Source organism: Megalobrama amblycephala, linkage group LG1 (genome assembly GCF_018812025.1).
Source record: "Megalobrama amblycephala isolate DHTTF-2021 linkage group LG1, ASM1881202v1, whole genome shotgun sequence".
NCBI lineage: Eukaryota > Metazoa > Chordata > Actinopteri > Cypriniformes > Xenocyprididae > Megalobrama > Megalobrama amblycephala.
The window spans coordinates 71,025,944-71,038,013 of NC_063044.1; the positions used below are offsets into that span (position 1 = coordinate 71,025,944).

General features: G+C 35.1%; 1 protein-coding gene across 1 annotated transcript; it reads left to right on the top strand.

Moving 5' to 3' along the window:
- Positions 1–1,690: 1,690 nt before the first annotated feature.
- LOC125248614 lies at positions 1,691–4,050 on the top strand (the record flags this gene model as incomplete). The annotated part of the gene is made up of 7 exons (XM_048160637.1): positions 1,691–2,036; positions 2,255–2,281; positions 2,428–2,505; positions 2,708–2,736; positions 3,121–3,174; positions 3,412–3,483; positions 3,625–4,050. Coding segments are annotated over 7 exons (726 nt in total), but the record flags the coding sequence as incomplete, so codon positions are not given.
- Between the last annotated feature and the right edge of the window lie 8,020 nt (positions 4,051–12,070).

The window sequence follows — 12,070 nt, forward strand, 5'->3', positions numbered from 1 at the left end:
AGTCCAGTGACTTTTAATAAAGAGTTTGTTTGAGCACTAATAATTTGATGATTTTATTTCTATAATTTAACTGCATGCAGGAAATTTAAAAATAAAGAAATGAAACTAACAGTAAATGTTCTCGTGTGCAAAAGTACATCCTTATAGACTGAGTTCAGATCAGATGTGTGTTGAGCCAGTGTGGTTTACAATATGAACTTTATCACACTGAAGAACAAGCTTCACAAGCGCTGTCCTGTCAAAGCCTGATCTCTCTCATGTTAGTGGTTATGGTTATGGTTATTAGTTATGGTTATGGTTATAGTTATGGTTATGGTTATGGTTATAGTTATGGTTATGGTTATGGTTATAGTTATAGTTATGGTTATGGTTATAGTTATGGTTATTGGTTATGGTTATGGTTATGGTTAGTTATGGTTATGGTTATGGTTATAGTTGTTATGGTTATGGTTATAGTTATAGTTATGGTTATGGTTATGGTTATAGTTATGGTTATGGTTATAGTTATGGTTATTGTTATAGTTATGGTTATGGTTATAGTTGTGGTTATGGTTATGGTTAGGGCACATCACCATCAGATGCTCTTGAGAGACAGTTCCTATTACAGTTTAAATGTGTTGTAAATTACATTTGAGCATTAATGAAAAAGACAAGCAACACTTCTCCATCATGCACTGGTACAGTGTCACTATATATAAATATACATATATCAACTCTAGCAGGATTTACAACACTTTAGTCGGTCAGACTAGAGGAAGTTCACACACACAGGAGGAGCTGACAGTGTTTAGAGGAAGAACTGTAACTATATAACTATATAAAGAAGAGAAAGACTGAGAGAAACAGAAAATGGCTGATCAGTGTGATCTGTGTCTGCTGGGACTGATCATTCTCTCTTCACTTCTCACAGGTAAAGAAATCTGGATTTTCTCTAAAGACATTTAGTGGAATTAGTCTGGAAAGAGTTGATTTGAACATGCTCAGTTTATTCTTGCACACATTCACGTTGTGATCTCAGAGTTGTGTATTGATACATACAGATCATACTGTATTATTCCTGATACTGGACATAGAGTCACTCAAACATCTGATGATCAACAATTATCTTCATATTCAGAGATTTCAAGAAAAACACTTTATTCTGGAGAGTCTGATGATTGTGTTAATGAGGGAAAAAGACTGTATGATTTGAATCTTCTGCTTTATATGCTGGTATGTTTTACCTTCATTTATTAATATATAGCATTATGATCATTACATGTACTTGTGTTTCAGGGTCCAGTGGAGTGAATGATCCTCACATGTTCATCGGTTCTGGTGAAAATGCCCGTCTGTCCTGTAATAATGCTCTTTCTGACTGTACATCAACTACATGGACCTACTATAACATATTCAGACATTCAGCAGCAGTTGAACTGATTAAAGGAGGGATAAAGAAGAAAGTCACAGAGAGACATGAGAGACTGAGTCTGGGGTCTGACTGCTCTCTGAACATCAAGAACGTCACAGAAGAAGATTATGGATCTTACATCTGCCAACAATATGTGAATGGAGGAAAACACAAGGAACTGATGCACGTGTTTATCTGCATGTTCTTCATGGTGAGTTTATGATTATGTGGATCAATTTAAAAAGGGTATTTTCCCTTTAAACTCAGTTGATTATTGTGTCTTGTGTCTTAGTTTCAGTCTCTCCATCCTCATCATCATCATCATCATCTTCATCATCATCATCATCCTCACAGACTGAGATCAGTCCAGGTCGCTCTGTGACTCTCTCCTGTCGGTTGTATTCATATACTGGATCCCCCTGTGATGATTGGGTTCGTTCTGGGGGATTTCATCTGTCGTGGGTGAATCAGGCTGGTGTTGATCTGAAGACAGACTCCAGATATCAGATATTATTCTCATCAGATCACTGTATCATCACTCTGACTACAACACTCCTGAATGAAGATGACAACAGAGAGTGGAGATGTCAGCTTACTCACAGAAATCACCTCCAGATCTCAGTCAGATACACTGTCAAGTATTCAGGTGAGAAACCACTATTACTACTGTAAAATATGATGTTAATGTCCTCCAGATGAACATCTGAACATTCATCTTCTCAAACTCTGAGAAGAAATCAAGCCAAACTACAGCAGCAGCTCCTACACAAGGTTCATGATCACATGATCACTGTCACACATCATCAGTCTCTCACTTCACTGGTTCACACTGGCTTTAATTCATCCATCCTTTCATTTGTACAGAGAATCAGAAGATCCCAACCTCTCTAGGTGTGTATGAAGATCCTCCTCATTTCAGTGCTTGTTTTCACACTCTGGAGTTTTTCTAGAATCAGGATCTAAATGAACTCATTGTAGTGAAAATGAGCTCAGTGGACATCAGTATTAATATGACTGTAATATCGTCTCTCTCTCAGTGATTGTGATTGTTGTCGCTTCATTCGCTGTTCTCCTTCCTGCTCTTATTCTCTGGATGATTCGCAGAAAAAGAGACGGTGAGTTTTTACAGTTTCTCATATTATATAACAGACAAAAAGTCCAAAACATCTGATGAAATAAACGTGTAATTCAGACAGAATTCCTCTCAGACAGAGTTTAATGTTTCTATTCTACAGCACTAGAATTATTATAAATCAGTTTAATTGGAGACTGTATTATGTGTTTGATCATCAATATTCTCTTGACGTTATGTTTCAGATAACAGAAGAGGAACTGATGACTCTGAGGTGAGTATTGTAGGTCGATCCATGAGTTATTAGTGTTTATAAGCTCTGATCCTGAAATATGACACTCGTATTAGTCAGATTATATAATGACAGGTTAGTGTATTTGAACTGTTTCTGCTCTAAAACTCACAGATCAGAATAAATATGATGAACCAACGACACAATCAACATTTACATTCATCTACTGCCAGTGAACAATATGATTCATCTTCAGTAATCTGTGTATATTTGTGTATATTTGACACTGTGCTGATTTTCCTGTAACATCCATTCATGTCTCAAGGATCTGTCATCATAACGTCATTGTGGAAACTTGGCATCAATAAACCACACAAGAGAGGAGAATGCAGGAGAGGATTTTACTAATAACTGCTCTTTTTACAGGATCATCAAACACGACCTGTCTATCCAACAGGACAGAACACTCTTCCTCAACAGGTAAATTCACACTCAACATAAGCACACACACCCCTAGAGGACACAACTGGAACTGCCAGAATTGAACTCAGTCTACTACAGTCATGTCTGAATAATAGATTTAATCTAAACTTGTAGATGAAGTTGTCACATGACGCTCGTTTTACACATATTTTACCTGAAACATTTGCAGCACCTGTGTAAAGTGATGGAACGGCCTTTAATATCTTGGTTTGTCATATTTCCATTGGTGTTTAGGAGCAGACAGATGATCATGTGACTTATTCTGAGGTCACTGCGTACAGTAAAAACCAAGACCAAAAGAAGAAGGTGAGAAACACTTCCTTGATGTTGTCCAGCTTCTCTCAACATGATAGTTTGTGTTTTCTTCTGAATTTGTGTCATGAATTGAGCTCAAACATCATGCTGTAATAATTGTGTGTTGAAACAATAACTGTGATGTTCATTCAGGTTCGCTGTGATGATAAAGTGACTTATGCTTCCATCAGAGGAGCAAAAGCTGGATCTCAGGAAAACTGCAGTGAACTTTATGCCTCTGTGAACAAGAACCATCACAAATCAGTCAAATAATGACACAAAAACCACATGAGCAGAAGAAGATGAATCTAATAGAGTCCTAATGGTGTCATTCAGTGCCATTATAAATACTTTCAATGTCTTTTACATGTTCACAAACAAACCCAAGTGATGCTCTGATTTATTTGTAGTTATTGCTTATTTTTCTCAGTTCAGCATGTTTTTTGTATAGTTTCTGTCTGCTTGTTGATCACTTTTACTCTCTCAGATCATTCTCATTAAATCATGTATTTTCTCGATCGGTTAATTAACTGTCAGAGCAGCTGCTTTAAGCAATGCTTGTAATATTATATTTTATTTATCAATAATAAAATGGCCTGTGTCAAACGTGTATTCTTTCACTCACCTCACTTCACAAAAACACATTCAGTATTCCTCAAAATGAATAAAAACAGAGAAATGAAAACTCAGCATACTACACAAACCTGCAATAGTTATGCTGAATAATTAATAATAGTTAATAATTAACCAATGTCTTTCCTGCTGACCTTTATTAATGATCCAGTTCAGTCATATGAATTACCAAAATGACTTTAGTTAAACATCAGAGCAGCGCCCTCTACTGTACAGGTGTGAATGTGAGCCCAGCTGAAAAAGAGAAACAATGCATTACTTTCCCTGAAAAGTAGCAGTTAGTTACTTTTTTAGGGCGTAATTAAATATTTTAATGCATTACTTTTAAAAGTAACTTTCCCCAACACACACATGACAGGGGCAATGTTTTTTCTTCTTTTTAAAAAAACATAAAAATCAATCAGTCACAGTGCAGACTGCACACAGATATATGAAATGGTTAGATTTGAACACATTTACAATGCACAACACACCCCACACAAATGCAAAATATGCTTTTTTTATTTAATTCAATTAAAAGGAGCACAAATAATCAAATAATCAAATTTCAAATAAATTCTTCAAGGTTTTACTTAAAATTTTACTTAAAATTTTGTTCACTCAACTTATATTTTTTAGTTATCTTTTTGCTTTGACTCAGTTAAGTTTTATTGACTTAATCTACTAAGTATGTTCAACTTAAAAAATTTAGTTGACAGTTAAAATAGTTGGCCCAACAACTTATTTCAACTAACCTGGACTTGTAAAGATTAGTTGAAATACGATAACTTAAATTTTCAAGTTATCTGTACTAAAATTTATGTTCATTCAACTAAAAATTTTTTCTCAACTTGCAACAGCACATTCAACCAAATAATTCGATTTTTCCATACAAACAATTTTATTTTCCCTTACAATTCAATAACTGTTAAGGGCAAACTCAGTTAACATTCAACTTTTTAACTGTAAAATATAGCGTAAACTTCTCTTAGTAGAAATTCGAAACAATTCTGAATATTTTCAAATACAAACTCAAAACTACATTATACATTACAGAAAAATAATTGCATTTCCAAATAAATAAACAGATACATGCAAAAATACATATACACAAAGAAATAACTTGATTAGGCTACTTTAAATAAACCAGTTGAAGAAAAAAAAAAAAAAAAAACATGGCCTGAATAAATAAATAGGCATTCACACAATAAATCGTGTTTGTTTGTAAATAATCTTTATGTGAAGAGTTCAGATGCAAAAGCCTCTAAGTGCCATCTGAATTTCTTCTAGAATGATCATTTTTATAAAGCAAAATCCCCAGTGTTAAATTAACACCCAAAGTGAACATATGAGTCCATCTTGCCGGGTGTTAAAAAGTAACACTGAAGCAGTGTTAAAGTTAATGAGATAATTGATTGATGATTGAGTGATGATTGACAATTAGTGGAGACACCTGATGATAATAAGCAGAATCACTGAAGAAACAACAAGAGAAAAAGAGAGAGACACAACAACTACAACTGACTTCCAGCCATTAAACATTATTACACTTATTACACTCTTGACTCTCTTTATTAACATTAATTTATCTCTGGCTGCTCCAACTTTGTGTTTGTAAAGCACATTTGTTATGGACAGAGAAACTATGATCTGGGCTGTGTTTCCCAAAAGTGCTGTGAGCCAAAGTTGATCAATTTAGGTTTACAGTGCTTTGGGGAGCACAGTCATAATGGTTGTGTTTTCTCATTGTGAAATGGCCAGATTCATTGGTGACATCCAGTATTGACGGGTCATATAGATGTTATATTATTTCCTTTTAGTAAATCTGTTACAGCTTGAAATCCAGAAGAGCTTTTATAATCTGAAGATTTAAAAAAAGAAAAAAAAAAATCACCCACACATACACACACACAGACATCAAGAATCAGCATATGACCCTCAACAATGGTGACAATCAAACAAAGTGCTTCATGTTGCAGTGCATGATGGGAGCCACCAATCAAAACTCATCCATGGCTCCCATCATGCATTGCTGCATGAATAAATTATGCAGCTGGATTGTCCTGTAATTTCTGTAGATTGTTCATGTTTGCTTTATTTTTCTGTTGTTTTGTTGTGACAGTAGCTTGTTTTGTGATGTTCAGAGTTGATCCGTTTGTCAGTATTTTGTATTTATTTATCGTCACCGTTCTTGAGAATCATATGCTGACTCTTGATGTCTGTGTGTTTAAACACAGAAGCTTCAGTGCATAATGTATTTTACTTAAAAAAAAAAAGTTTCTACTGCTGTTAAATCTCAAGCTGTAAAATCACAGGATTACAATCATTAACGCTATACACGTCAAGCATATGGTCAGAGATTTAGACTCTAATAGACATCAGGCCATTGCATGATGACAGTATAATCATCAAATTACATTGTGACCAGATCCTATTTTCTCTGACCATAACAAATGCGCTTTACAAACACAAAGTTGGAGCAGCCAGAGAAATATTAAAAATAAAGGGTAAAGAGTCAAGAGCCCAACTAAAGCAAACGCTGACCTCTTTCATGGTGACATGGTGAAATGAAACCCCATAAAACATTAATTAACACCTTTTTTTCTCTCGTTCCTTCAGTGATTCTGCTTATTAACATCAGGTGTCTCCACTAATTGTCAATCATCACTCAATCATCAATCAATTATCTCATTACCTTTAACAATGCTTCAGTGTTAATTTTTAACACCTGGTAAGATGGACTCATATGTACACTTTGGGTGTTAATTTAACACAGGGGAATTTGGTTGTGTGTATAGTTAGGTACTTTCACTTAAATGACAATTAATAGGTAATTTGCATTGCCATTTAAGTGAAATTATTGAACTTAAATATACAAGCTTTATAAAAATGATCATTCTAGCAGAAAATTTCAGATGGCACTTAGAGGCTTTTGCATCTGAGCTCTTCATGTATTAATCATGTTGATAGGCCCTATAAAACAAATATTACATATTAATCATGTCTATCCGACGTCCAATGTTTAGTGGGATACTCTAGTTCAGTGAACTTACAGACTAGTTGAGATAGTAAAAACCTAACATGTTAAGTTGAACGAACAAATTCAGAAACTACAAGTTGTATCAACTTACAAAATTATATTGAACAAACTAAAATGCGGAATCATTATTTGCAGTGTTGTTGTTAATTTGTTTTGTTTTTCCCCTGCTGTCCACCTTGATGATTTTTCCCTAATTAAACTCCTAATTTTCTGCTTATTAATAGTTAGTAAGGTAGTTGTTAAGTTTAGGTATCGTGTAGGATTAAGAATGTTGAATAAAGTCATGCAGAATAAGGCATTAATATGTGCTTAATAAGTACTAATAAATACCTAATATTCTAGTAATAAGCATGCTAATAAGCCACTAGTTAAAAGACCCTAAAATAGTGTTACCCACCTTCATAACTTGAATTATTTCAATATCTGACACTTCAGTATAAATACAAACCTAAAAATTGATCAAAATTAAAACTAAAATGCTAAAACTTTACCCCCAAAAAATGAAGAAAAAAAAATAATAATAATAAAAAAAGATTTTATAATGCATAAATATATACCTGAATGCATACTGAAGAAGAAAATCTGACTTTAGGACCTAGAGGAACAGTTCGTTTGCTCCATATAGATCTAATAGTCCATCTAGTGGCAAAAGTCATGAAATATCATGTTATATTTTTTTTTTTTTTCACAAGAGGTCAGCAGAGACACCCAATGTGAGACATTGAGTTGCTTTAACAAGTTTTCTTTGCGAGTTATTTTGTATTAGAATGAAAGAATGTGCTGAAATTATGTTATTACATTAAATTATTGACAAATCTAGTAATTTAGAGGTAAATAAAAGTTTAAAAATATCTTTAAAAAAGCATTAAAAATCGAAAACTATTGATGAAACAACAATTCAAAACTCATCAGGGGAGAATGTGTTTCAGGTACAGGAGGAGAGGATGAGTGTTAAACCTGAGTTCTGTTGAAAATAATGTTGATCATATCATCAACTTAATAATGTGTGTAATTTAAACTGAAACGTGTTTGTTTAAAAAGTTTGATAACTTTGAAAATTATGCAGTACATTTCTAGGTTTTGCACTGGATAGAGAGAATAACTGTTGAAATTGGGTGTGATTTGTGTCTTTTGTTCAGTTTCAGTCTCTCCATCATCATCATCATCATCATCCTCACAGACTGAGATCAGTCCAGGTCGCTCTGTGACTCTCTCCTGTCAGTTTTTTTCAGATTCAGACTGCTGCAATAGATGGTATCACTATGAATGTGATAACAGACCCAATATAAAAGAATATTTTGTTTGTCATGAATGCCAAGGCCCTTGATTTTTTAAAGCTTTTGTTGTTGTTGATTTGTTTTGTCCTTCATGTCCATCTTCAGAGAACACACACTCTGATAAAGCTTATAGTGTGAAATGCATTCTTGTTTTGGTTTATCCAATGAATAAAATGAGGGATTTAAAAAAGAGAGAATCAAGAGAGAAAATAGTACCTTAAACAGACATTTAATGTTTAAGGTACTGGTACTGTACTATTGTCTTGTCTCTCTTGATTTGCATTTCAACAAACATTAAATAAAATCACTCAGCTGCTCAGAACAACGTATTCAACTTTTTTAGTTCTTGCATTTGTGTAAATACTTTAAATATGTTTCCTTACTTTTACAGCACTACATTCACATAATTATGGAAAAAAAAAAAAAATAAAAAAAAAAAAATATATATATATATATATATATATATATATATATATATAAACATAACATTTTAAAATCATTATTAAAACAGAATTTTATTTCAGTCATTCTTGTGAAAATCTGTAAAATAAACAGTTACAGGGACACAGTTTACAGCTTCAAAAGAACGTGGAAAAACAGAAATATGTGCTCAGTTAGTTTTTGTATCCCTATAACGTTAGGCTACACAGCATAAATGATGACATAAAACCATGATAAAAGCTTTCTAATAAAAGCATGCGCAAAGCCGATCATTTTAGCCTATTATGTAAAGATTATGAACAGCTGAACATGTAAATGGGGCGCGTGTCCATTCGGCTATATTACCTTATCGAAATAAAGAAGATAAAACAACAACTTTCATTCGTTTGTTCGTATTTCAATGTAGCCACGCCCACCATGGAGCAAATATTCATGAATATGCATGTAGGCCTAAGCTCCGCCCATTGGAACAGTTTTCACAGGAGCTGAGTATTACACAACACTGGTTTCCCTTTTTGTATATTAGCTAAAACAAGACATAATAATATGATTATCCTTTCTCTAAACTGCTCAGTCACACATAGTTCGTACACTAACTAAATGTTTGAGCGATCACGTCATTCACGTGTGATGACATTATCCGGCCTACACATGAACTAACAACAAACTACACAACAAAATAGAGAATGAGTCAATTCATGAGGTTGAAGAAATGATCTTCATATAGAACTAAATATGAAAAGTGAAGAAGTGGAAAAATCAATGTCTGAATTCTTTGAGAAAAACACTGATAAATATATACTGATTCAATGGAAAACATCATTGAAATCAAAAAGAGCTTCAGGAAAACATTGTGAGAGAAACAAAGAGGAAATTAAATGCGATTCTTCAGCAGCGACACCTGAAGAAAAATATTGATGATCAGAGGAAACATCATGAAAACACTCTCTATGAAAAGAGCAAAGAACTCGCCTTAAAACTCAAAGACAAAACAAATGATGAAGAAACACTGAAGAAAGAGTTTGATTTGTTCTGGAAACAGAGTGTGAAGAAGATTATCAGAGACACTCCTGCGATCAGAGACATTGATGTAATGAGAGATGTGAGAGAGATCCTCAGGGATATCTATGGAAGAGTTCCTGTAGATCTCTGGAGGGAGAGCAGAGATATTTTCTATGTGCAAACTTATTCAGATTATGTATGGTTAAATAAATCCAGTGGACAAATGTCGACTTTTACAAATGTCTGCAGATCAGTTAAAGGGTTAGTTCACCCAAAATTGAAAATTATGTCATTAATGACTCACCCTCATGTCGTTCCACACCCGTAAGGCTCCGAACAAATGAACTTGCATTCAGTAGACTGATGGACTTGAGTGAAAATCTCCGTTGTCCCACCGCAGAAAACGGAGGTAGTCTTGATCTTCGGCTCTGACTCTGAACTGGTGAAACATACGTTCTATGTCGCACATCACTGCCACGGGACCCTTGCGAAACTGGCACCTATCAGGGAGTTGGTTAGCTCTGGCCCTGTGAGCAGGTGATCGTTTAATGACACACCCTTATACTTCGCTGAGCAATCAAACACTACTCTTATTTTCCCACGTTTTTGGGGGTGGTACACCCCATGGTGCGGGATGTACCAGGCAGGGCTTTTGTTCAGTTCTTCAGGTGGGATCTTTTCTGCATCTCCACGCTCTATTGTTTCGTTCATGAATGTTGTATAGTCGTTACAATATTGTTTGTCTCTTTCAAGTCTTTTCTTGAGACATTTGAGTCGGTGTTCTGCACAGCTCTTATTGTTTGCCAGACTTGGCCTGTCCTCTTTAAATGGCAAAGGTAATTCACAATGTCCGTCTGTTTGCACTTTTACTCCTTCTTCCATTATGGAAATGAAGCGCAGATCTTCTTGGGAGAAGTGAGAATCTTCCACCTTTCTTTTGTTGAAGTCAGATCAAGGACTTTAATCACATCTGGTAGTGTGACTACTTCTCTGACTTGTGTGCGACAAATGTAATGGACTTCATTTGGCAACTGATCTGATGACTGACTGGGTGTCACTTCCTTGACAATAATCCTGTGGCTGCTTCCAATAGCATCACCATAATCAACACAAAGGTCAGCACCACCAACTATTGTCCAGCCCAGGTCTGTTCTTTGTGCGAATGGCTCATTGTCTTTTCCTGATACAACTTCTCTGGGTAACAGTGCTTGTGAGCAGTTGTAACCTATAAGCAGGCCAACATCGCATTCTATGAGAGGGGCGATCTCTTCGGCAAGGTGCTCTAGGTGGGGCCATGCTCTTGCTGTCTTAGGAGTGGAGATGTGACTTAGATTGGCAGGAATAAACTCTCTTGTATAGGTTACAGGAAGAGGGATTCTCTTTGATGAATAGAAGCCTCTGACTTGTAACCCAGACAGCTTTTTAATTGAAATGACTGTATCTCTAGTTGACAGCGTAGAAAGCTTTAACTGTACATGTCTCTTTTCAGAGTCCAGAGCATCTGCCTTTTCTTGTAGAATGAATGTGGTGTCGCTCTGACTGTCTAAAAGGGCGTACAGCAGGATTTAGTTTTCTGGGTTGGTTGTTGTGGATAATCAGACTGATTGTGGATGTGAGGTTACTGCTGTTGTTTTGGACTACACGGTGTGATATTGTCTCGTTTGGTGCTTCTTTACTTTGTTTGATTTCCTTTGTCTTTTATGCTTTTGCTTTCCTTTTGTTCCTTGTCACTTTCTTTGTTCTTTCTGATTTGCTTGTCCCGTTCCTCATGTAAACAGGTTGGGTTTTTTCCTTTGCATGTGTCACAAACACTTCTCTTTCCACATTTCTTTGAATGGTGTCCAGAGTTAAGGCATCCAAAACATAGTCCTCTTGTTTGTACGAATTTGACTCATTCCATTATTGGCTTGTCCATGAACTGTTGACATGTGTGAACACTATGGTTAAATCTTTCACAGAAGATACATTTCTTTGTATATCGTTTCTCTGTAACACTTTACTTGAAGGGGTGTGCATAAGACTAACATGACACCTTCATAATATGAATATGAAGGAGGTTTTATGCATGTTTATGACAACTGTCATTAAATGTCATTCGCTCAATTATGTAATTTTTAATGCAAAGACGACATATTCTATTGGTCCGAGTAGAGTTTTATATACTATTGAACTAGCATATTGCATATAAAAATTTGTTCAAGCTTTGACCTGTGGAGGGCAGTATTAC